The sequence below is a fragment of the Callospermophilus lateralis genome, chromosome 3 (assembly GCF_048772815.1).
Source record: "Callospermophilus lateralis isolate mCalLat2 chromosome 3, mCalLat2.hap1, whole genome shotgun sequence".
In the NCBI taxonomy this organism is placed as follows: domain Eukaryota; kingdom Metazoa; phylum Chordata; class Mammalia; order Rodentia; family Sciuridae; genus Callospermophilus; species Callospermophilus lateralis.
This window is the reverse complement of record NC_135307.1, coordinates 88,604,431-88,630,798: the sequence shown is the minus strand read 5'-3', so window position 1 is coordinate 88,630,798 and position 26,368 is coordinate 88,604,431. Positions and strand designations below refer to the sequence as shown.

At 47.5% G+C, this 26,368-nt stretch overlaps 1 protein-coding gene across 2 annotated transcripts in view; it reads left to right on the top strand.

Moving 5' to 3' along the window:
* The window catches only part of Pla2g4e (phospholipase A2 group IVE), a 34,250-nt gene extending 9,288 nt beyond the window's left edge, over positions 1 to 24,962 (top strand). For both annotated transcript variants that reach the window (XM_076848507.2, XM_076848506.2), the window contains 18 exons: positions 1,964 to 2,100; positions 3,807 to 3,938; positions 4,780 to 4,820; positions 6,988 to 7,030; positions 8,035 to 8,104; positions 9,010 to 9,164; positions 9,265 to 9,351; positions 9,732 to 9,769; positions 12,171 to 12,306; positions 13,611 to 13,747; positions 16,548 to 16,770; positions 19,363 to 19,477; positions 20,251 to 20,388; positions 21,519 to 21,626; positions 22,111 to 22,314; positions 23,168 to 23,334; positions 24,130 to 24,313; positions 24,742 to 24,962. In XM_076848507.2, the coding sequence (XP_076704622.2) occupies positions 1,964 to 2,100; positions 3,807 to 3,938; positions 4,780 to 4,820; positions 6,988 to 7,030; positions 8,035 to 8,104; positions 9,010 to 9,164; positions 9,265 to 9,351; positions 9,732 to 9,769; positions 12,171 to 12,306; positions 13,611 to 13,747; positions 16,548 to 16,770; positions 19,363 to 19,477; positions 20,251 to 20,388; positions 21,519 to 21,626; positions 22,111 to 22,314; positions 23,168 to 23,334; positions 24,130 to 24,313; positions 24,742 to 24,962 (2,336 nt within the window). The remainder of the gene's footprint in view (positions 1 to 1,963; positions 2,101 to 3,806; positions 3,939 to 4,779; positions 4,821 to 6,987; positions 7,031 to 8,034; positions 8,105 to 9,009; positions 9,165 to 9,264; positions 9,352 to 9,731; positions 9,770 to 12,170; positions 12,307 to 13,610; positions 13,748 to 16,547; positions 16,771 to 19,362; positions 19,478 to 20,250; positions 20,389 to 21,518; positions 21,627 to 22,110; positions 22,315 to 23,167; positions 23,335 to 24,129; positions 24,314 to 24,741) is intronic.
* The last annotated feature ends 1,406 nt before the right edge of the window (positions 24,963 to 26,368 follow it).

The window sequence follows — 26,368 nt, the reverse complement described above, 5'->3', positions numbered from 1 at the left end:
ATCTGCTGTCACAGCACCGTGTCGCAATGCTCTGCCAGGAGAGGAACGGACTTGGATGCTCAGGGAAGGTTTCCAGAGAAGGTTCCTTCTGAAACCTGAAGCAGCTAGCAAGGAGAAGGCTGGGTGAAAGTAGAAGAGAAGGGTGTTCCAGGAAGAAGCAAGGTCATTTGCAAAGGCTGGAAGATGAGACAGAACCATACATTTAGATACTTAAAAGTGATTGAGTTTGGCTGAAGCCTAGAATATGAAAGTGAGTGTGTACACAGAAAGGTCTGGGGTGTTAGGGTGGAAACATGAGGCCGAGGCTGGGGAAATGAACAAGGAAGTGGAGCTTCTTCCTGAGGACAAATAGGAGCCATTAAAAAAACTAACTAGAGAGTGGCTTGGTCATATTAAGACTGACTGACTTCTCTTGGGAGAAAATATTAGCATAGGATTTGTCTGGAAATAGGGAGCCCAGTTGGAAAGTGGCCCCAGAAACAATGGTGGCCTGCACCAAGACAGTGGCAGTGCAGATGAGGGGAAGGGTAGAGCTCAATAGATGTGAAGAGTTAAATGGATTAGCATGAGAGTTGAGGAGCACACTTGGTTTCTGGCTGGGGTACCTGAGTTGATGATGAGAGGAACAGGTTGGCCATGGGGTGACTGGAATGATGAGGTCACCATTTTCTTCTGATTCTGTTGGGGGTTTGGTCATTCTTTCTGCCTGAATTAAATGATTATGATGACATCTAGAGGAGAGTGTCATCTCACCTTTATTCAATTGAAGGATGGCTGTGAATTCCTATTCACTGACCAGTGAGCCCTCAAGATGAACCAGACATCAGGAGTAAATCAGAAGCCAGGAATGCTTGTGATGCAAAATGTGGTACTGACACTGATAAAGCTTTCAAATATCGTGATAATGTGGGACCAAATCAGCCCCGAGAGATAGCACCGATCCTGCTCTCATTAGCAATTAATAACAATATCATGAACTAGTTTGGATTAGTTCTACCACATAGGACTCCTATATTAACCAGCTTTACCATCCAGAGGCCTCCTGACACTGGAAACTGATTGGCTTTCACCATTTTCTATGTATCTGGTGTGTTCCCTGAGACTTACTTGTCAGGTGAATGACAAAAGCAATCACAACACTCTTCTTCCCTTCTCCCAGACAAAATGGAGCAAGGGAAGCAGGCTGGGCTGCTATTCTTTGATCTATCCCTTCTACTACTCCAATCAGAAGATATAGAAGGCCTTCTTCCATTTTGAAGGCCTATTGGAGTGAGTCAAAGCCTTTTTCTCTTCTCCAGGGCTATCTAGAGAATTTTTAAAAAATAGAGACTGAGAAGAAAAAAAAAGTACTTGTCCACAAATAAGAAGGCTTCTCGGGTCATAAACCTTTTGCTGGGAGACTAGGTTAAGTATGAAGAGCCTGACTAGGTGCAGTTGAGGTATTAAGCCATATGGAGATGGTGGTCCTGGCTCCAAAATCCTACTGAAAAGCTCATTCTGACCAAGCCCACCAGGGCCCTATTGGCCAACTTCTCATCTGACTTTTTCTCCCCAGGTCAGAGAAAAAGCTCAACTCTACTTTGATTTTCCTTGTGCTAAGGCAAGAAGGAAAGCAGACTTTGGGGGATTGATCTTCCAGATCTTTCCCTGATAGAGGGAAAATTGTGCAGCCATAACTTGTCTCAAACCAACAAACATTTGCTCAGAGACTGGGTGCTTCTGCCTCAGGCCATCTGTGTCCATGTGAATGGTCAATGGGACCTGGCCTCCTCTGTAAGACCTATAGCCTGCAGTCTATGACCTTCTTTGGGTTCTAGGACAACTGTCTCTGGAGAGTTAGACCCTGAGTCAGTGAAGCTGAGAGGAGACCTTGCTCCAAAAGAGACTTGACTCCACACTCTCACCTCTCTGAACTTGGGTTGGTTTCTCTCCCTTCTCTCCCACCCTTGTTTTTGTTGGACAGTGAGCCAGACAGACTGCTTTGTAAGCCTCTGGCTGCCTACCGCCTCTCAGGAAAAGCTGAGGACGAGGACCATATCCAACTGCCCAAACCCAGAGTGGAATGAAATCTTCAACTTCCAGATCCAGACCCAAGTGAAGGTGAGATATGGAGGACTGACTGTACCTTCTGCCCTGCCTGCACTTTTGTCCTATCTATCTCCTCTTTTCTTACATGTCCTTCTTAAGCATTTTTATTTCTACCTATTCTTGTCCTTCTCCACTCACCCACTAACTACTTCCTTCTGCCTACCTCACATTTCCCTCTCTCTTAGTCTATTATCTTTCTACCTTTTTCTGGTCTCTCTTGTCCTTCTATCTAAATATTGCTGATACTAAGTGTCTCTTGCTCCAAAACAGATTGCCTTTCCAGGACCTTCCAGAATGTGCTCGAAGCAGGAGAATTCGTAGAAGGAAAGAGCCATTCTATTAAATAGGTCAAGGCTAATCCAGTCAAAGCATTTTTCTCTCTCTTAAATCCTTTTCTGATTGCTTTACTATTTCTATTTCCTTTGGTAGGTATTCCTTTATTTGTTGAGTTTTTGTTTCATAGTGGTGGTCTTCAGATACATGGTGACTTTAAGTCAAGTTCACATCTCCTGTAGAATCCTTCCTTGAGCTCTCCAAGTTGTGACAGCCTTAACAGAGAGTTCTAAAGACAAATTTGACCTCATCATAGAGGCATCAGCCCCAGTCTTGAGGTAGCTCCAGATTATTACTTGCATTTTTCAAAGATGCTTCTCCATTTCTAGTTCACAAGGAGTTCTTTTGATTTTCGGGAAGATCTTTTTATTTATTTATTTATTTATTTATTTATTTATTAGTTGTAGGTGGACACAATATTTTTATTTATTTTTATGTGGTGCTGAGGATCGAACTCAGTGCCTCACACATGTGAGGCAAGTACTCTATCACTGAGCTACAACTCCAGCCCTTCAGGAAGTTCTTTATAGTTATTATTTTGAAAATATTTTTCTATCATATATATTATTATGGTGAGGGAAGAGGATTTCCACGTGGGCTTAGTTTGCATCTTAAAATCAGAAGTTAGGCTTCCTTTGATTTAAGGAGTATAGGGCTGGGGTTGGTTCTGAATATGCTTATTTTTCTAATAATTGCAAGGTCAGCATATCTCATCTAGTTGAGAATCCCCAGCATCAACTTATGTCTACCAGATAGGAACATAAACTCAGTCTACATTTCACAGGATGCTTGGAACAAGATCCTAGTCACTCAGAGACTTGTTAGGTCCCCTGAGACCATTAAGTTCAGTTGCTTGATAGGGTAGCTGCTTGACTCTTAACCTGTTGCTTTGGGACCATCCATGGACTGATGTGCCAAAGAATGGAGTTCATGAATCTCATTCCAACTCTGCCAATCATCAGAACCCCTATAATCCTTGTTCCACCACTCCTCTAAGTGTTAAAATGTTACTTCCCTAGTATGACTTTTCTAGCACAGAAGGGGCTATCTTTGCTCCCAGGGCTCAATGCTTGGGAGCATTCTCTATCTTGGCAGAGATCTTGCTTGCTCTGCTCCCTCCACCCTTCCTAGCTTTCTGCTAAGCTTGTACAAGGGCAAAATTATCAAGGAGTCAGAGCAGAAAAGTAGCAAGGCTTCAGAGTTGGAAAGCAGTTAATAGATATTTTCCTTCCTTAATTCATTTTCTTCCAATGTCTCTCACACCTGAAAAGGGACCTGTGTATGTCCTCAGACCTACTTCCATGCTAGGAATGAGGTCAGGCTTCTTGTCCTGGGAGTGGGTCAATGCAACCAGGGTGACCAGACTTGCACCCTCTCTTTTCTAGAATGTGCTAGAGCTGAGCGTCTGTGATGAAGATACAGTGACACCAGATGATCATCTCTTGACAGTTCTCTATGACCTTGCCAAGCTCTGCTACCGCAAGAAAACCCATGTGAAGTTCCCACTCAACCCGGAGGTGGGTACATGGGCCCAGGACCTCAGCTCCTACCTGGGGAAGCCATTTATTCCCATGATGCCATTGCATTGGCTCCACGGCCAAGTCAGGAGAAGAGGGCACTTTGGTTCAAATCCCAGCACTATCACTTACTAGTCATGTGGTTGTGTGAAAATCAGTTAACTCCTCTGTACTCTTGCATTAGAAATCTCTTTCTGGGATGCCAAAGGGAAAAGAGTACAGGTGAGAGAGAGTAAAGGAGGACAAATATGCAAATCAGAGAAGGTCAGAGCTGGAGAGGACCAGGTTGTTCTAGATTCAGTTACTTAGCAAATGCCTCAGTGCCTACTGAGGGCCAAGCTCTGTGCCAGTCCCTGGGTACGCATCAGGGATCATGCGTCCGTGTCCTCAGCCTGTGTGCATTCCAGTGGGGGAAACTGAGGTCCAATGAGGTCATGGCTTGCCTCAAGTTACACAAGAAGCATGAAGGAATAGGTGAGGGAAGGGCCTCCCTGTCAGAGTTGGGCTTTCCAGAGGTGCTGTTTCAGGGTTCCCTCACCCCAGCCCCAAGCCTCCCTATGAAGGCTGGAGAGCAGTGGGAGCTGGAGGTAGAGATGAAAAGGAGATGTTCTGCGGCACGAGGGTCCATTCCATACCCTGAGCCTCTCATGGGTTGTCATTCAAAGACTTGGTATCAGAGAAAGTTAGAAGGGTCAACAAGAGCTGGGAACAGCTGTCCTCCCTCCATGGTGGCAGGGCAGTGTGTGGGGAGAAGGGCAGGTCTGCAGGGGCCAGCAGAGGGTCCTGGCCAGCATAGATGTGCAGACACAGTTCACAGCTGCCTTCCTCCCTCCCCCACCAGGGCATGGAAGAGCTGGAGGTGGAGTTCCTGCTGGCAGAGAGGTGAGTAGGCCCCTGTCCCCCACCCCAACCTACAGAATCAACCAAGGTCCTGACCTTCAAGTGTTTTTCAAAGCTGGGTCTGCCTTTTTGCCACCTTCCCTCTTCCAGTCTCACTCCTGGCCCTCACCTGGGACTCCCCAGTGAGCCTCAGGTCCCTTGGTGCATGTGCCTGGGCCCCGTCCCTCCTCCAGTGTCACTGATGTCCGCATTGCTTGAAAGAGTCTCCGCCTCAATCCCCCACATTCCTGAGGGCGCCTTCTAGGAAGAATTCCTGGATTCTTCCAGGACTTCAAGGATTATATATGAGGTCCTGAGAAAGGGGTCAGGACCAAAGGATCTCCTCCTTGACCCAGACAGAACAAACACCCCCAAACCCTGGCCTAAAGTTAAGGCTGTCCCCCTTGGAGCCAACCTTGGAACCAAGTCAGGCAGGAGGCGCAGGTCTGACATACAGGATTGTTTCTAGTCATTTTCAATTAGGGAAATGACCCAGGACCCTGGAGGTATGTCCATGCTGGGGACATACAGGGCTGGAGTTTAGGAAGGAGAAGAGGACAAAGGAAAAGAGGAAGGTAGAGAGCAAGGGCCATAGCCCAGAGAGGACAAAGCCCCAACCCAGGAGAACAGTGTTCCTTGTGATGGTGTAACCCGCTCCTGCCCTCTCCTGACCCTGGATTCCCCGATCCTTTATTCTTGTGATCAGCCTGAGGATAAAAAGAGGATGAGAGAGATGAGATGGGACAAGAGGGCTTGTCAAGTCCCCCTCTCAAAGAATCCTCTGCCTAGGGGACCTTGGAACTGAGGAACTTTATTTCCCATCAACAGATGACTGCCAAATTAAAATCAGCTTTATTTCACACTGAAGAAAATCTAATCTTTCTCCTCCAGTTCTTGATGTGACAGGACTTTTTGGGGTAGGAATCTTTGGCTGAACTGAAAGGTGACTTTCAAAATGAAATATGTCATGACTGGTGATATGAGTTGGTCTGATAACACAGTATTCTGGTTCTGCCCACATCTTGCATGGCGAGTGAGTGGGTAACTGTTGGAAGTGTGGGCTGGCTGCAAAATAAAAGCTAGAAAACTAATATATCAAAAAATAAAGACAGGGGCTGGGGTTGTGGCTCAGTGGTAGAGTGCTTGCCCAGCATGCGTGAGGCACTAGGTTCAGTCCCCAGCACCACATAAACAAATTAGCAAAATAAAGGTATTGTGTCCATCTACAACTAAAAAAAAAATTTTTTTAAATAAAGACAAAAGGCAATAATATATATATATATATATATATATATATATATATACACATATATATATATATATATTTCCCCCCCCCCAAAGCAGAGGTGTAATGGATTGAGCAGACTAGATAGGTCTGACTCTAACAAAGAAAAAAATCATGCTTGCTTTATTTATAGTGGTACAGACCAAAAGGGATGAACAGAGAGTTCCTTCAGGGGGAACAGGATAAGAGTGGGGATAAACAGGTTGTTTGTGCTTGGCAGGTTACACCCTCTGGACAGCAAGCATGATCTGGGCTTTCTCAAACCAGGGATTTTACCCAGGAGATCCCAGAAAAGCAGCTTCCCTGCCTTAATGGCTCGAACAATTTGTTGGCTTCATATATGGCTTCCAAAAATTTGGGGCTTAGTTTTGCCAAGGGAGGTTGTGGACTCCAATAGGCTAATTGCGGCCTTGGAGGCTTATATTATCAATTTCATAAAACAAGGACATTTAATATTCACGAAGCTTCTGGCTAGCTGGGTCAGCCCCTGTCTGTTAAATGCCTACATTAAAGCACAAAATGGAAAATAATTTTCGTTACCAAAATTGTTTCCTTCTGCTCTAGTTGGTAGCTGTAACCATATCTTGCAAACTCTAAATCCTATAGCTCCACACAGTCACTTCTGGTTGGACATAAAGAACAGTTCTTTCTTACCTATAAATCTGTATTTTTTCCTGGACAGTCTATGTAAGTTTCTTCCCTGGACAGTCTATGCCTGACATAGTTTCTTCCCTGACATCCCATAGATCTAAGGTTTCTTAAATCAATATTTTGAATGGGAATCAAGGAGGCTCTGCTATTGATCCTACTTATATTCTTGTCAGCTTCATGAGAAATCAGTCAGGAAGGAAGGAAATGACCAAGTGTTCTCATTTTGTTTTTCAGCCTTTCTCCACCTGAGACCCTCATCACCAATGGCGTGCTGGTGGTAATTGTCCTTCAGAGTTCCTATAGCTCTAGAGGCCATATCTGACTACTCCTCTTGGGGTAGAGGACTGAGGCCAGCTTTGGTCTTTGTCCCATCCTGAGCCCTGAAGGGGTCAGACTAAATGAGCCAGCCAAATGGGGTACAGGGAGGGGTGGGATTTGTTTGGGCTCTTGCATACAGAGAGGATTAACTAGGGTACTAACCCTTCATCTTACATCTCAAAGAGATAATCCTAATTGGGATCTCCCCTCAAAAAGAGCCCAGTAAAGGCAGCCTCCTCCCAGATTCAGTCCTGTCCTTTCCCCCACTATCCCCAAACCTCTGCAAGTATAATCTCAATATCAATTTTTTTTCCTAATTTGGCTGCTTGTACAAATATTTTAATTAAATGTATCCAATACCCCCAAGGTTCAAGGAGACTTCTCCCTCAAAAAGGAGAGTCTTTGGGAATTTTTGGTAAAAAGAATTCAACCTGTCTCTACCTCTTACAAAAGCTGTTTCATTTGAAGTTCTCACTTTCAAAGCCCAGAGCTAAAACATTGCCTCGGATGAGACACTGACCTGCCCCTCAGAACATGGCCCCTAGTAAACTGTGACCAAGCATCCTTGAGTTTATAGGAAAACTTCATTTCAAATATCCTCAGTGAGAAGGCTTGACTTGACTGGGTTCAAAAATGTGGGTAGCATCTAGTTGCAGTGGCACATGCCTGTGATTGTAGCAACTCAGGAGTCTGAGACAGGAGGATGGCAAGTTCCAGGCCAGCCTCAGCAACTAAGCAAGATTCTATCTCAAAATAAAAAATAAAGATTGATGGGAATATGGCTCTGGACCTCCAAAAAAAAAAAAAAAAATGTGGACAGCACACCCAGAATTCCCCGTGTCAGCCTGAGGTCAACCAATACAAACTTTTACCCTCTTGGTCTTTATCTCCTTCTTTCTACCTGAGAGAGCCAGGAGGTGGCTTGTGCTCAGAGTCCCAGTGACTTTCTTTGCTTTGTTTCAGTCTCGGCAAGTCTCCTGCCTGGAGGTTCATGCAGAATCTAGGAGGAGGAGGAAGAGTAAGAAAAGTGAGTGCTTCAGCTGCCATGCCTGCTGGGGGGAGGAGGAGGGCTGCTTTTAAGCCTGGTCAACAACAACTGTTCTGGTCTAGGGTTCCCCTGAGTTTGAGCCAGTTTAGTCAACATTCCTCAAAATCATCGCAACCTCACCCTCAAAGCCATGAACCTCTACCTTCCGCAGCCTGCTTATAAAGGGTGCCCCCATCATCCTAGGAGTCCCAGACCTGCCACATGTCCTGGGCCTGAGTCACAGTGCTGCTCTCTGTGTCTAGGTCTAGTACAGTGACCAGCACCTGGGGTGGGCGGCCATTGACAACTCTCAGGGCTCCTCTAGCTGTACCGCCTCCTTTAGCTAATTCACAGTTCACAGCATCTTAAAGCTGCAAGGGATCTGAGGGATCCATTAGTATGGTTCTCCATCCCACCCCCATCCTGCCCTTGCAAGTCTTCCATCCTGTCCCAGAAGACAGCAGCCCACAGATGGAGAGAGAGAGAGAGAGAGAGAGAGAGAGAGAGAGAGAGAGAGAGAGAGAGAGAGAGAGAGATGCATGGCGGGGTAGTGGTAGTGAGCCTCCGCACCCAAACTGACAGTGTGGTAAGGGCCTGCATTCTCAGCAGTGGGCCGGTAACACTGGGAGATCTTTTGGCAAAGCAGAAACAAAGTGAACTAGTCCTGAGGATTCTCTCTGCACTTCGAAGAGTTTTCTGGAGGCCACATTTGTCATCATCACTCATGAGCCTTGTTAAAATGCAATTCCAGCTCCTGCCCCACCAACAGAAGGGAGCATTCCAGATAATGCCCCACAGGCATTATAATCAGTTTCCTGGACATCTCTATAGGCTTTTGGATGGGTCAAGAGGAGGGTGATAGAAAGCTTCCCTCATAAGGGACTCACCTCTGTCCTCTCTCCTGGTGAAAGGTCTCCTGGTGAAGGTGACAGAATCCTTCGAGAACACCCAGCGCATTTCATCCTGCCAGGAGCCCACATGCCCAAACCCTGTCTGCTTTCACTACCCCAAGTATTTCCAGCCCCAGTTGCACGTGGAGGTGCCCAAGAGTCACTGGAATTGTGGGGTATAAGGCAGCCCTAATGGGGGTGAGGGAGGAGCCTGGGGCAGGTGGGGGCTGCCAGAGGAGCCTCTGCCCGCCTCACAGAGCCTGTCCATCCTTCCAGCTTTGCTGCTGCTGCACACACAAGAATGGTCCTGTCTGCCAGCCCCTTGATTGCTTTTCTGATGGCCAGGCGGTGACCCTGCCTTTGGTGAGGGCTTAGGTCTGGGAAGGAGCCCCTGGATGGCTCAGCCTGGAGCTCCTGTGGCAGGGAAATGGAGAGATCCTGGGGCACAGTGGGGGAAGGTGACATGTGGGATCTCAGGCAGGACAGAGGGGTCTTATGGAGTGTTGATAAGCTACAATGGGAGCCAGAGAATGTGTGAAGTTGGTGGGGAGGATCATGTCCAAAAGAGGGGAGTGGGGACAGAGTATGCACCTGTGTGTACCTGTGTGTATGTGCATTCATGTCACATGCATGCAGGCTGAGTCAAATCAAGGGATGGGCAATGTGAGGCTTCACCTCTTTGGCTGGGATCACTGGGCTCCACATCATCATCCCTGACAAGCTTTTTATCTTTTCCTCCTCAGGGCGAGAACTGTGAATTACACATGAAGTCCACACCTTGGTAGAGTACCCTCTTTCTGTTCTTCCCTCTAACTTATTCATAATAGTAGGTATAGGATGCTATTTCATTTGCATTTCCCTGAAAGCTAATGATATTGAACATCTTTTATGGGTGTAATGTCTCTTCTTTGGAGACCCATCTATTCTAATCTTTTATCTACTTTTTAGGTGGACTATTTGTCTTGTTATTGTTAAGTTGTGAAAGTTCTTTGTATATTCTGTGGGTTATCTTCTCACATTCTTTTTTTCTTTTGTGGTAATGAAGACTGAACCCAGGGCTTTGTATATGCTAGGTAAGCAGTCTACTACTATATCCCTATATAGTATATGAGCTACATCCCTAGCCACCACCCCACCCCCACCCGATACCTTTTAATTTTTATTTTGAGAAAGAGTCTCACTGAGTTGCCAAGGATAACCTTGAACTTGTAATCCTCCTGTCTCAGCCTCCTGAGTAGCTGGGATTATGGGCATACACCATCATGCCTAACTCTTTTCACAGTCTTGATGATGTCTTTGAAAAACAATGTTGTTAATTTTTTAAGCATAGATTTTTAAAAACTTTTATTTTATTTATTTTTTTTATGTGGTACTGAGGATCGAACCCAGTGCCTCAAGCATGCTAGGCAAGCACCTCTGAGCCACAACCCCAGCCCAATGTTGTGAATTTTGATGAAGTCATTTATTTTCTCTTTTGTTTCTTGTGTCTTTGATATCATATATAAGAATTGTTACCTAATCAAGGTCACAAGGATTTACTTCTGATTTCTTTTAAGACTTTTAAGACTTTCATAGTTTTAGTTCTCATATCTAGATCTATGCTCTATTTTTAGTTAATTTTTTAATATAGAGTGAGGGAGTCCAATTCCATTCTTTTGTATACAAGTATCCAGTTGTCCCAGAACCATTTGTTGAAAATATTATCTTTCCCCCACTGAATTGCCTTGTCAACCTTGTTGAAAATCAAGTGACCAGCTGGTCACAGTAGTACATGCCTATAATCCCAGCTACTCAGGAGGCTGAAACAAAAGCGTGACAAATTCAAGGCCAGGCTAGGCAACTTAGCAAGATCCTGTCTCAAAAATAAAAATAAAAGAGGGCTAGGGGTATAGCTCAGCAGTAGAGCACTTACCTAGTGTATGCAAAGCCCTGATTTTAAACCTTAGCACTGCAAGAAAATAAAAATTAAAAATTAAAAAAGCAACTGATCATAATTTTATCTATAGTTTGATTAGCTATTTGTTTTTACACAAGTTATTTGACCTCCCTAAGTTTTCTTCACCTGTAAATCTGATCACTTTGTGTATCCTATGAAGTAGGACACGTGAAGTATTCTGTAATCTATCTGCTGAGTGGGATGCTAGAAAATATCAACCAATGCTATTGTTGCTATTATCATCATTAGATTATCAGTATTCCTTGTGAGCCCAGTGAAAGAGTTATTTTCTTGAAGCTGTATCTGCAGACCTATGCTAGGAGATGTGATCAGAGAGTTCTCAAGCCCTGGCTTCAAGGAGATATGGCTTTGTTAGAGAAAGAACCTTATTTGTTTTGGATTGTAAACTGCCAAAGTCCATTCACCTTGAGTCCCTGGGACATTACTCCTCAGGGGGTGAAGGTGGGCAAAGGGAGGATGCTTCTGGTGAGGGTGAAGGCCTAGAAGTTAGACTGTTTGAGCCTCTGAGAGCCTGAAGGGCCCTTTCCAGCAGGTAGCTTAAGTTGAGCTTGGACAGGTCAGGTTGGGTCTTGGATGCCAGAACAAGGGCCTGGACTTGTTCTGGGCAGGGATGTCACTGACACAGAGGGCAAGCGTTGAGCATGTCATGGCAGCTCCTGCCCCACCTGCCTGGAGGACCTGCGGGAAAGACCTGCTGAGGTCAGGGATGTGCAGAGTTTTTGTCAGCTACACAAAGGCACAGGAAAATTACACGTCAGTGAGCAGGAAAGGCTTAGTGAAGAATGTGAGCTCTGTAGGAAGAGGGAGCTTGTTTATGGAGCTCAGACTCCACGCTAGAGAGCCTTGTCCAGGGGTATTTGCCAAAAGGATCTCAGGGCCCCCTGTCACCCATGTATGGTCTTGGACTATAGACGGCACCTGAAAGAAGCCTTTCTGAACTTTCCAGACCCTGCTGATGAGGCAGAGCATTCAGAGTTCCTAATACAAGTACCAACATTTATCTTTTGTCAAGTATCAGCTCAAAGCATGCCAGCTAAGGCATTACATTTGTTAGCTCATTAAATGCTAAAGGCAGTGCTGGGAGTTAAGCCCCCATATAGGTTGTGGGGGCAAGGTCACAAAAGTGGTAGATGACAGGCTGGGCTTCAAGCCTGAGTCCACTGACCCTAAAGTCCTTTGAAGATAAGGCTACAGGCCCACTCAGCCAGGATCCTCTCTCCCTCAGCCCTGACACACTGGATGTGCGGCTGGGCTTCAGCCTGTGCCAGGAAGAGTTGGAGTTTCTGCAAAAGCGGAAGGTGGTTGTGGCCGAGGCACTGAAGCAGGTGCTGCAGCTAGAGGAGGACCTGCTGGAGGACGAGGTGGGTAAGCAGAGGCTGCTGGCCTGGGCTCAAGGCCACTCCAGGCTAAGCCGGTCCTTCCAACCTCATATCCCACCAGCCATCCCAGCTCTTCCCTGCTCCAGGATGGCTAAGACACTGCTTTCCATTCACCATGTTCTCAGGGCTGAGGTCTGGTGCCCAGGGGGTGCATGCTGGATGTTCATCAGTTGTGTGTTCACTTGAGGAGGGGAAAGCAGACTAGAGAGAGAGGGAAGGGGCTCCAGCGGCCCTGCTCCTCCCATGCACTGGATCCTGAGGTGGCAGAAGTGTGCCTTACTAACACAATCACAAAATGACCTCCTTGCCCCAGTCAGGAAACATTTAAAGCTCCACCACCTTATGCATGCCATATCCCCCACCCAAAAGGCCGTGGGTGCTTGTCCTTCAGTTCTCTCTCCTGTCAAAAGTGCACATGTAGACACCTCCCAGAAATAATAGCTGTAGCAAGCTGGAAACAAGCAATGTTACTCCCAGGGCCAGTCGCTTCCTTCCATGGAGGCGGACAGTAGTGCCTTTGTCAGAGTCCTCTGTCACCTCCCCTGTGTGGACTGGGGCTCACACTGTCCTGGGCAGCTGGTTAGTACTCCAAAATGCCTGACTTCTGAGTCTGACCATGATGTACATGGAAACTACATGGGGCCCAGGGAGGGATTGTGATTGGGCTTCAGGTGACTGAAGGGTTTTTTAGTCCCCACCCAAATGAAAACAGAGATTGGGTTCAGAGCCCCGTCTTCAACCCACCCTTAGGGAAAACACACCAAAGGCATCTCAAAGCCAGGTCAAACCACAAGTGGCCACTCTGCTGCTTCTGACATTAGAAATGTATTCCTCTTGCTCTTATAAACACAGTATAGACTGAACATGTGCCATGTACCAAGCCAGGGCCTGCTGCCCTAAGATCATATCCACCTTCAAAAGATCTCAATTTGTCACCATTAAGGAATCATACTCACCACCCTGGACCCCAGTTTTATCATCTGTTAACTGAAGGCTGGATTAAGAGTGTTAAGGCCCCTTCCAGACGTGGCTTTCTATGATTTAGGTTTCAGAGCCTTTACTGGCATCACTGGGTTTGGAACTAAGTTCTAATTCTAGACCTACTGTGTGGCCCACCTGAAAAAGGCAGTTTTCAGGCCTCTCACTGCTGTCCCAGCCCTGCTCTGGCTTTCTACCCTCAGACCCCTCCTCCACCATTCTTTCAAGCTGCCATCTGTCATTCCAACTCCTCTCCCACCAGCTTTGTCCCTGGAGCCCTCCCCAGCTGTCTGCCTCTATGCCCTCAGGTACCAGTGATAGCCATCATGGCCACTGGGGGTGGAGCCAGATCCATGACCTCCATGTATGGCCACCTGCTGGGACTACAGAAGATGAACCTCCTGAACTGTGCCAGCTACATCACCGGCCTGTCTGGGGCCACCTGGTAAGGTGCTGGGAGCCACTGTCTAGTGGACCCCAGAGCAAGCAGCAAACAGGTTGGCCTGGGATTTGGGGTGAAGCTCTACCCCCTCCTACCCCAAGTAAAAGGGACTCAAGACACCAGGGACACGCTGCCTCCTGCAGCTGTATGACTTCGGGCATGCAGATTAACTCCTCAGAGGCTCAATTTCTGTATCTGTAAGTGGGGATAACAATAGCACTGACCTCATGGCTGTGACAAGAGGCTCTCCCAGTACTAAGTATACAGAGCCACTGTACATGTTGGCCATTACAGGCAGTTCTATTTTCTTGGGGCTGTGGCAGGAGCCCAGGAACATAGGAACCAAGGATGAGTGAATCCCTGGTACCACTCTTTTCCTGATGGGAGATGCAGCTGCCCTTTTGGTGCTGTGCCAAGTCTTCTAGGATGAGTGGAGATGGCCCCACTGCTATGGCTTCCTACCCTCCAGGCCCCCTCAGCCCACCCCAGTCCATTCCTCTGCCCTGTTTAGAGGGCAGGGCAGGACCCTGCCACAGACTCCCACTTCCCCATCTCTACTAGAGAGTAAGGTGACTGAGCACTGGGCTCCCCAGTAGGAGGTAGGTCAGGCTAACTCAGATACACTGGGCCTGGGGCAAACAGAACTATTAGGAACCCATAACAATATGTTATTATTATTATTTTTTATAAGAAGGAAAATATGAGCTTCTAGGTTAAATAAAATGTTTTAGTAAATAACATTAATATATTTGTTTTTAAACAACACAGTCATAACATTTGCTTTTTAAATATTTTTTTTATAGTGGGCCCACCAAAGTCATTGTGTGACCCTGGTTCAGGATGGCAGGGGACTATGACTACCCAAGGCTTCTCCGCCAGGGCTGCATCTTATTTTGTGGGTGACTGGGGAACCTGGGAACCCACAAGGTCCCATTCTGTGCCTTTTATCCTGGAGGAGCTCCAGGTAACTCTCATGTGAGCAAGTGGATATGACCTGGCCCTGAAAAAATCAAGGACTCTCTTGGCATTGGATCTCTCATCAGGGACTCAAGGCTTCAACCCAGATGGAATAAGAAGCATAGCTAATAGTTATTGATATTGGCTTATGTGCCAAGTACAGGAGTCCTTCAGTATCCCAGAGGGATTGGTTCCAGGACCCGTCTTTCTAGAATTCCTCTACAGATTCCAGGAGGAACTGATGTTCAAGTCCCTTATATAAAATGGCATAGTATTTGCATATAAACTACACAATCCTCTTTGAATTTTAAATCGTCTCTAGATCATTTATAAAGTACCTAATACAGTGTAAATAGCTGTTATCTTATTTAGGGAATAATGACAATGGGGGGAAAGTCCATATAGGTCTCTCTCCAGGACAATGGCTACTTTGTACCATGACCCATTTTTCCCCAAATATTTTTGATCCACAGTTTGTTAAGTCTGCAGATGAGGAACTTATGGATAAGGAAGACCAACCATAATTTTTCCAGCATTATTTTACAGCATGAGAAACAAAGCAATTTGCCTGAGGTCACTTGGCTAATAAGTTGTAGACCTAGAATTTGAACCCCATCCAGGGCCCACATTCTTAATCCCCATGTTAAACAGCTGCTCCTGGCTAGTGAGCTAAAAAGATAACTTGCCTCCAGTAGGGTTAAGGGACACCTGTATGACCCTGGACTATTGCGGGACAGGCTGATAATGGGGAAACCCTCAGGCCCAGCCAGGGTGAGGGTGGGAGGTTGGAAGATGAGCCGACATGGGGAAACATGAGAAATATTCTTTTAAAAATGACCATTGGCAATGGCTTTTGGAAGCTTTTTGAAAGTATAAATATAACAAAGCAAACCTTACAGAGAGCAGAGTGATTTTTATCATTCTGGCCAAAAGTGACTACAGGATCACTTTTACAGACTTCTGGGGCCACAGACAAGGTCACTTTTACAGACTTCTGGGGCCTGATGATTGAGGCCTGTCTTGGGGACGAGGTAGGCATTCAGCTTTCACTGCGCCCCACCTCCCCTGAAACAAGTTCTGTGAGGGAAGAGGATACCATTTACATATCTGTGCAGCCACAGACAAGGTCCACCTCAAGCAGGAAAGTTCTCAGGTACAGAATAAGCAGGGGCCCTTTCCTGTCCTGACATAGAAACACTGGATCAAGGCCAAGAGGTGCAGACAGGCCAGACCCAGACTACCTTAGTTTTGTTGCACCCTAGGAACTACATATAGATTAAGAAGAAGGGGAACTACTTTAGTAGTTGTGGAAATGAATGCAGCAGGGCCGAAAGAACCTGGGATCTGGCATCAACCAAACCTGCGTTCAAATGTTATTCCCAGCACTTGCTTTGTGCCAGCCACTGTTCCAGTTTACACTCTGTTAGCTCATACAATCTTCCCAAGAACTCTATGAGCTGTGAACAACTATCACAATTCTCCCCATTCCACAGCTAGGGGAAACTGAGGTGGAAAGTGGTTAAGTAGCTTGTCTGAGATCACACAGCAAACGAATGGCAGGGCCTGGTTTTGAACCCAGGAAGATCTGGGTCCAAATCCTCATCTCAACCAATATGCTATACCCAGCACACAGTAGGCATGGGGAGATAGGAGTAACGGTGATCATGAGTAATGATTGTTACCCTCTCTCCCTCGCGCCCTCCATCCACAGGCCCCTTTCCTCCAGGCTCCTCTCCTGGCAGGTTTGGGATTCTCAGTGGCCTGCTCATTTCCCCTCTTGCCTGCATCCAGCATTGATCAGACCAGGGCCAGGTCAGCTCTCTCAGCCATTCCTGTCTCTCTCCAGGACAATGGCTACTTTGTACCGTGACCCTGAGTGGTCCTCCAAAAACCTGGAGCCTGCTGTCTTCGAAGCCCGGAGACATGCAGTCAAAGACAAGATGCCTTCCCTGTTCCCAGACCAGCTCTGCAGATTCCAGGAGGAACTCCGGCAGCGCAGCCAGGAAGGCTACAGGGTCACTTTTACAGACTTCTGGGGCCTGCTGATTGAGGCCTGTCTTGGGGACGAGGTAGGCATTCAGCTTCCACTGCGCCCCACACTGCCCTGGCTAATGTGCGGTTCTCTTTCTTCATCAGGGGGTCTGGACTTCCACCTCTGCTCTGGTTAGGTCAGACCTGCAGATTTGTTCTTAGAATATTCGAAACATGAAGTGCTGAAAAACATGATGGAAGGTGGTGGGATCATCATCCCACATCCCCTTTAGAGAATGATTGAGACCCTTGTGTTGGGAACAGGTCAGGTGCACCCTACATAGAAGCAACATGAACTTTGAAAGCCATGCCAAAATACCTGTGGCATAAAATGGGGAGGGAGCTGGGCAGAACTAGAGAGATGCCAACCATGGTGGAAGTTTGACCCTAAGTGGAGAAGAGAGGAGGAAAGGTCAAATGGAAGCATCTCAGACTTCCAGGTGGTCTAGAAATGTTCAGCAAATCCTATAGAAGACCTTTTAGTCAAAGTTGGCTGTGTTTGGTATCCTGTATTTCTGAGAATGGGCCTGCCTCAATATCCCTACTGCATTTGGTCAGAGGAAGCATGGTCTCAGCACAGACTCTGCCTTGGATTTCCGGGCACAGCAACTGGAGCCTTTCATCAGTAACACTGTCAGCAGTTGGAAGCTTGCAGGTCTCATTTTCATGGCCACCACATAGGGAATGGCATAACCAGGTTGCTTTCTGCTCTGGGATACAATGATCTGAGCAATACATGCTCAACAATAGAACCAGCTTGGGACGCAACTGCTGCAAGAATCATGTGAGAAATGGTAGAGCAGGCAGATCCCCATCAGGGTGAGCTCCACTCATACTTGGACGCTTCATGCAGCACTGACCACAGGGAGGAACCACCTTTGGCCTGTTGATTGGACCTAAGGCAGAGCTTTCCACTTAACCTCTGTCCAGGACCTCAGCTCTTAATTCCACCTTAATTAAGAATTCAATTATTAATAAATCTGAATTTTCCAGAGGGAGGAGAAGCAGCAAATAATTTTCTAATAGGTCCCCTCTGCTACAAAATCAACTGAGGATGACTTGATTTAACCAACTGAGGATGACTTGACATTCATCCTCAATATTTATTCATTCCTTCATTCATTCTTTCAACTAAACCATTACCTCTTGCATGCCAGGAACTGGGTTGGCCCCTAGGGATTCAGAAAGGAATCAGACATGGCTTTCAACTCATGGCTTTTGATGGATCCCACCCTGACTCCTTTGAAAAAACTCCTCATTTAACCTGATCTCCTGATGGAACAGAGCAGGCAGAAACTAAGGGCATTGACTTTCAGATTCTGGCAAGTTGGGGTTGCATGTGACCCTACTCTGCACTATTCCTTACAGAGGATTACATCACTAACTGGTTAATATTTTAACACAATATTTTAAGTTAATAACCTGTGAGATGAGGAGGAGAGCACCAAAGTTTTCAAGGCCAGAAATCTAAGCATTTTGAGGGATCAGTGTAGAGAAAAGGTGTGGTCCTCCAGAAAGCAAGGCTAGAATCGCTGTTAGGGAGCCTCTGTTCTACTCTGGCCAAGGCAAGAGCCCCTTTCCCTCCACCCCTTTTGACAATGAGAGTGGACTAGGATCTTCCAGGAGTCTGCAGGACAGTCAGCTCTGTGACACCCAGATCTATGTACCCAGTTGTGACAGGTACTCTGTTTTCCTTCAAAGGAGGCCCAAGAGTCATTGGACCTCCCATGCATTTGCTATCCTAGGGATGGTCATGAAGCAGGCTGCTGCTTGGCTTGGGGTCAGAACCTGGGCCTCTAGGACCTCAGCTCTGCCTCGTCTGCACTGATTGATTTACTCTGGGAGATGGCCGATGACCAGGGCTGATCTGCAGGACTTGCCTCTCTGATTAACACAGCATAACACTCTGCGGACTTTAACACGCTTTGGCCACCATGTAGTGCCCAGATTTCCAAGATTTCGGTTTAGGGGCAAAAATCAAAGAAAAGAAACTTTTTTTTTTATCCCAAATTTTATGAGGGAGCCCAACATGCCAAGCTGACTAAACAAAGACCCTGGAGGTTTTCATGTTCTAGGGAGGCAGAAGATAGTAGGAATGAAAAGGGACTGTGGTGGCCTCTCTCACCCTTACTTCATCATCCTCTGAGCCCTGAGACTACAGGAGGACCCTGGGGCTCTGAGGGTCCTAAGCTGCAGATTTGGCTCCTCCCCTGTCTGCAGTCTGGGCTGATGGATAGCCCAAGGAGGTGAGATACGTTCCCAGGTAGATTTGAGCCAAGTTTGAGCCAGTGATGTGTTGCAGGCCTGTAATCCCAGCAATTTGGGAGGCTGAGGCAGGAGGATCACAAGTTTGAGACCAGCCTCACAACTTAGGGAGACCCTAACTCAAAATAAAAAATAAAAAGATCAGGATGTAGCTCAGCGGTAAAGTATGCCTGAATTCAGTCTCCAGGACAAACAAACACACAAAACAAAACAATCAGGTTTTATTGGTGTCAGTTGCAGCTTACACAGCAGCCTGATGGACTTGGGATCCAGGAAAGGACTGCTGAGTGATTTCTAATCCAGAGGCAAGTGGGGTAGGGGTTGCATGTCTGGTGCTTCTCCTTAACTATTTCATTTCCCCATAGAGAAATGAATGCAAACTGTCAGAGCAGCGTGCTGCTTTGTGCCGGGGCCAGAATCCCCTGCCTATCTACCTCACCATCAATGTCAAGGATGATGTAAGCAACCAGGATTTCAGAGGTAACACTGGTGGCTAGTGATCTAGGAGAGGGTAACTTCTTGATTGGCAAAGGCACCCAGAACCCCCAAGGTCCACCCCCTAACCCCACACACGCTTTGCCAACCCACATCAAAAAATTGTGCCCACAGTTGAAGAAATCAACTTAGTTCCCCCATCTGCCCTGCCCCTTGAGTGGGACTGGTGGGCAGAGTCCCTTAGCTTACTGGGTGCATTTGATGGGATAGAGGAAAATATAAGTAAGGAGAAGAGAAGGAGTCCTAGACATTTCTTAAGCTTCCTAGAAGGAACGGCCATGGAGACCTACTCTGCAGTAAGGTCACTTTTGGTCCTCTTTTATCTGTCTTTGAGTAACAATAGAGAGCCAGGTGTGGTGGTATCTGCCTTTATTCCCAGCTACTCTGGAGGCTGAAGCAGGAGGATCATAAAGTGAAGTCCAGTCTGGACAACTTAATGAGACTGTCTCAAAACAAAATTTTAAAAAGGGCTAGGGATGTGGCTGAGTGGTAGAATGCTCCTGGGTTCAATCCCCATCACAGGAGTTGGGGATGGGGGGAGCAAAAGAACCAGGCGAGCAGTTTGCAAAGCTTTGACTAGTCTTCATAGGCCGGTCGCGGGCGCCCCCATGTGCTCCATAGGAGAACTGCAGCCTCCCAGTTGGAGGAACCCAAGGGCCGGGAAGCCACAAGGCTGGTTGGCATGTGGGAAGGCTGGGCTGAGTGGGCGTGGCCCCGTGATCTGAAATTGACACTTTCCCCTGCCGCTTCCTGTGCAGAATGGTTCGAGTTCTCCCCCTACGAGGTGGGCCTGCAGAAGTACGGGGCCTTCATCCCCACGGAGCTCTTCGGCTCAGAGTTCTTTATGGGGCGGCTGATGAAGAGGATCCCTGAGTCGCGGATGTGCTACATGCTAGGTGACTCCTGGCTGCGGGACTCCCCTGAGCACGCACTCCTAGCTGGGCAGGCCCTGGTTTTGAACAGAGGAATGACAGAAAGGATCTTGCCCCAGATCTGGCCTGGGTAGTCCTTGGTTAGCCCTTGAGCACGTGGCCTTCCTGGCATTTGCTGACATTGCCTTATCCCAGGAGGGGTTTCTGAACCTACCCCCACACCAACCTCTCAGACTGCCTTGATCTCCCCGCAGCCCTTTAAGCCCAGAAGGACTGACAGCGGTCCAACTCAAGTCCTATCTCTTTTGTGAAGCCCATCCCAAAGCTCCCAGTCCACAGTGGCCTCTTCTTCCCCTAAATATCTTTGCTATGGGTTATGTGGTTCAAAAATCTGTAGTTAAAACCCTTAGACCTGAACTCAGATATTCATTTATTGACTGTGTGAAGTGGGCTAAATTACCTAATCTCTCTGAACCTCAGTTTTCTTATCTGTGAATTGGTTTAGGAGTAAAACCTATCTAGCCAGGCATGGTGGCTGATGCCTAGAATCTTAGCTACTTGGGAGGCTGAGGCAGGAAGCTTTCAAGGTAGAGACTAGTCTCGGCAGCTTTTTGAAACCTAATTTCAAAATAAAATAAAAAGGGTCAGGATATAGCTTAGTGGTAGAGTGCTTAGCATTTGCGAGGCCCTGGGTTCAATCTTTAGTACTTAAAAAAAAAAAAAAAAATCAAAGTAAAACCTACTTTGTAGAAGATCCCAATGGGTCAATACATGTGAGAAATTTAAAACAAGTTTTATTAATGTTACATCTCTTAAATAATAAGAAATAGCATTACATATGTCAAGTGCTCATCATATCCTAAATGCTTTAGCTGTGTGAACTTATCCCAAGGGTGGACCTGGACTTGAAGCTGCACTTGTCAGTGTCTAGCCCGTGCTGGAGATGTGCCCTGTACACCTTCCCAGATGCTACCTACATGAGGGGAGGGAAAAGAGCTGAGGCCTGGCACCATCAGTCACCAGAGCAGAAGGAAATCAAAGTCTGTCCCACCCACTGAGCAGTCTGGCCCGAGGAGGAATCAAGGCCAAGGCAGAACCATCAGGTCTATGAGGGCTCCTGGAGAGAACTATTCACGGCTGCTCTGCTTCCCTAGGTTTGTGGAGCAGCATCTTCTCCCTGAACCTGCTCGATGCCTGGAATCTGTCCCACACCTCGGAGGAGTTTTTCCACAGGTGGACGAGGAAGAAGGTGCATGACATTGGTGGGTGACCCACTGGCTTCCCCTTATGATTAGGTGTGTGTGGGTGGGATATGGACCATGAACGGAGGACCCTGTGCCTGCCACATGTTCCTACATTGTATCTATGGCCTAGAGAAGGTAGCTGGGTTGGGATGTCACCCTCCAGGCAGGGTGATTATAGGTGGCACCTCTACCAAGGCCCAGGAGGACACCTCCAGTGCCCAGGAGAGCTGATGAGAGTAGGGATCTGTGCACAGTTAAAGGTCCCTCTTCTGGACTCTGTCCTCTCTGGTACCTCCTTATTGAAGGCCCACCCTCCCCTCTCCACTATCTGTTCCTGTTCCATGCCACTCAGCTGGGTCCTCCTGGTTGTGGGGCCAGAGTCTTGAGAGCTGGGCAAGGAAGGTCACTTATAGTGACTCACCCCAGGCCCAGGTGGCGCTTCACCTGGGCAATCCCGGGACCCAAATTCTTGTGACCTGCCTTCCATCCCTCTTCCCTGCAGAAGATGAGCCGCTCCTGCCTGAAATCCCCAAATGTGATGCTGACATCCTGGAGACCACGGTAGCGATTCCTGGGTCCTGGCTATCCAATACTTTCCGAGACATCCTTACCCATCGGCCCTTCGTGTCTGAGTTCCACAACTTCATGTTTGGGCTGCAGCTACACACTGACTACCTCCAGAACAGTCAGTTCTCCATGTGGAAAGGTACCCCCACCTGGGTGCTTCTCCAGGGCTGGGTTTGTTGGGAGGAGGGAGAAGAGGATATTGAGGCTGCCATAGAGAAAGAATAAGACTCCTCTGGCCACCATCATCGGATAGAATCCAGGTGACCCTGCCATGGGAAGTCCACCTTTGGCAGTATCATCCAGCATGGAGTATTTGTGTGCCAGCAGGGGGTGGTGTGGTATTTAATTAATTGACTGTATAACTGTACAGAATCTGCTCAACAATCCCAGCAGCAGAAATTGGACCCATTGTACAGATGGGGAAACATGGGCCCTTACTTTCTGCAGTTGTGCTCTGGGGTGAGTGGTGCCCCATTGGAGTTGGGCAAGGATGGCCCAACTCAGAAACCCCAAGGGGTGAGCAAGACCTTAACCTATGCTCTGGTGCCTTTGACTCAGCACCTCTTTCCCCTAGAAGGTTCCAAGGTTGACTTTCTACTTTCTTTGGTATTTTATTTGACCAGAGTGCAATGGCTGCTTGAGTCTGGCCTATTAGTCCTTGTTCTCAGAGTCTAGGGCAGAAAAGACAGCAGGCCTGGGCCCAAGGTTAGCCTTAACTTATAGGATGTTCTTAAGCCCCTGCGACCCTTAAGACTAGCTGTGACTGGATCATAGTGGGTTTTCTATGCATAATCAAGCTAAACCCCCATTTTATTAGCCTAAACAGAGGAGCCATGGGACTCAATGGCAACCTGGTCAGAAGGGCGAAGGCTGGAGGCCCAGGCTGAGGGGAAGGAGGCTCCAGGCAGGGTACTCTGTCCACACCAGAAGCCCCACCCTTGGCTGACACCAGGGCACTAATCATATTGGTAACCAGAAGGCTTGGTTTTCAGACACGGTGCTGGACCACTTCCCAAACCAGCTGACAGAGTTTGCAAAACACTTGTGCCTGATAGACACCGCTTTCTTTGTCAACTCCAGCTACCCGCCTCTCCTCAGGCCAGAGAGGAAAGCCGACCTCATCATCCACCTCAACTACTGTGCAGGGTCCCAGACGAAGGCAAGTGCAGCCAGCTGGGCTCCACCTGAGCCCTGGGGCCTGGGAAGCAGTGCCACACCTCAGAGGCCTCCATACTTTGTAAATAAATGAGTGTCCTTACACCTGGTCCTTACACAGCTCTTTGAGGTAGACAGCACAGCTGCTATTATCCCAGTGTTACAGATGAGAAAACTGAGCCGTAGGGAGGGTAAGTGACTTGCTCAATGTCACACAGAAAATGAGCTATTTAACAGGTATGGAACTAAGTCCAGTACTCTTTCTGTTGCATCACATTTCTTTAAAAATATTTTTAGTTGTAGATGGACACAATATTTTATTGATTTATTTTCATGTGATGCTGAGGATGGAACCCCATGCCTCACACATGCTAGGCAAGTGCTCTACCACTGAGTTACAGCCCCAGCCCACATCACATTTTTAAAGGCACATTTCAGAGTCCAGCCCTGTGACACTTGTCAGTTCCAAAATCCATGCATATCCACAGGAGCCTGGCCTGCCACACCTGTACATGGCCAGCTCCAGTCACTGTCACACCCTCAGCCTGCCTGGGTCTGTGTTGGGTGAAACATCATCAACATCCTTCCTGGGGAAGGAGCTCAAAGCTGCAGGTGTACCAACCTACTGCCTCAGGTTTTTTGTCCTGACCTGCTTTTTTCTAAATGTATCCAAACTGGGCAATCAGTTGGGGACTGGAATTGTTAGCTAGAGATATCAGGAAGCTGGATCCATGGATTCTGTGTGTCTTGTCCATCCCCAGCCCTCCAATCTCAAATACATCCTCTGGTGATATTCTAGCCCCTGAAACAAACCTGCGAGTACTGTACCACGCAGAACATCCCCTTCCCCGGCTATGAGCTCCAGGATGAGGATGGCAGTCTCAAGGAGTGCTACCTGCTGGAACATCCCCAGGACCCCAATGCCCCCATTGTGGCTTTCTTCCCACTCATCAATGACACCTTCCAGAAGTACAAGGCACCGGGTGAGCCGCCTCTGTCTGACTCTGTCCCCAGCACCTGCTGGCTCTTGTATTTAGACTGTGGAAGTGTCCTGATAGCACTAACCCATCAGGCTGGCTGAGCCAACCTTAGCTTTGGCAAGGAAGAAAACAGCCCCTCCTGTCCCACCCGCCACTTGGACGGCTGGCAATGTCATCTCCAACTCTTTTAGTCCTTCAACACTCATTGACATCCAACTATGTGCCTGGCACTGTTTGGTGCCAGGAGAGTCCTAAGACGGACCCCGAGGAGCTTAGAGGGTGCGGGTAAGCATGTGAGTGTGCGTGCTGTGCATGTTTTCATGAAGATATGTCTGTTAGCGCATGCAGGGTGGGCCAGGGGAAGGAGGTGGAAACAAATCCTTACAACCTGACATAGTAAGAGTCTACAGTGAGTCCTCTGCTGCCCCCAGGTGTGGAGAGGAGCCCTGAGGAGATGGAGCTGGGCCAGGTGGATATTTATGGCCCCGACTCCCCCTACGCCACCAAGGAACTGACCTATACGGAGGCTGCCTTTGACAAACTGGTGAAACTCTCTGAGTACAACGTCCTGAATAACAAAGACAAGCTCCTTCAGTCTCTGAGGCTGGCGGTGGAAAGGAAGAAACGTTTCAAGAATCAATGTCCTTCCTAAGCCCCTGGCAGCCCGTCCATCCTGTGTCTGCTTCTCCTGTCAGTGGCCCGGACTCTGTGGCCCATGCAGGTAGCCCAGCTCTCTGGCCAGCGGTGCAGGCAGGCTGGCCTGGGCTTCCTATAAAAAAGTAACATTTTAAAAAGGGGAAAGAAACAAAGGAACATAACCAGGAGCCATATTGGGGTTTTATACTCCTAGGAATTTATTTTACCACTTTCCCGCAGGGAAGGCCACAAGCTCCCACGCATACCTCGAGTGTGGAGAGCAGAAACTGGCTGGTTCCCAAGAAATTTCAGACTCAGAACAGGAAGTGGAGGCTGTCCAACAGCCCTACCCTCTCTAACTCCTCTTCCTCCTCCCATGGCAGGCCTAGGGGAATGCACAGGAAGACTGAAAAGTACTCTGGGTTTCTCTGGAAAAATACTTTCTAAAATTTAAGATAATAATTGCATTCTTATTATTTTTATAATCAATAACATTTTGTGATTTTTTTTTTTTTACTTTTATGAATCAAGGTATTAGTAGGAAGCCTGAAGCTAGAAGCTAGGCCAGGTGTCTCTAGATGGAGAGCTAGAGACATACTGGTCTCTACCACCATAAAGCCAAAGAGGTGACCCACGTTAGTGTAACCTGTCCAGCCACCCTGGGCTGGTGATACACATGATCCACACTAGGCAAAGTATCCACCTCCATGAAATGCCAAGCAAAGCCAATTCTGCGGCTCAGGCTCACAGACAAGGATCTGGAATGCAATTCAGGGAGGTCTGGGCAGGCCACAGGTAAATCGCTCCAGGTGGGCCATGCTGGCCAGCATGGCTGATGCTCACCGTTGAACTTGCCCCAGCAGCACCTCTCAGCTCTTACCACCGTATCACTCTGGCTTCCAGAAGAGATTATTTCTTTCTAAGTGTGATTCCTCTTATTTATCATGTAAACACCCCAATCAGGACATCCTAGTTTTTGGCGATTGACTCAGAACCAAACTATCAAGGATGAGCTCAGAAAGGTGAGGAGAGAGAACTCTTCCTGAGAGATGGCTTCTCACCATGTTGCTGGGAAAGCCCTAGGACACAGAGAAGCTCAATCAACATAATCAACATAACCTCTGCAGGCTGGGGACTTCACTGAAGAAAGGTGCAAGCTGAGCCACTAGGGATGCCTTCACCAGATAGAAGGTGAAGCCAAAAGGGCAGAAAGACATGTGGTCCAAGTGAAGCTCAGCAAGCTTGGAAGACACCACTCTCTTTCTGGACATCCATGCTCCTTGAACAGTCCTCTGGTTGTTGGGAAAGTGGTGACAGATACCCAAAATTTAGAAAAAAATGGGCTCCCATTTACTTCCTCATACTCAGTGTGATGTGGTGTTGGTTAGAAATGCAGACTCACAGGTCCCACCCAACCATGAG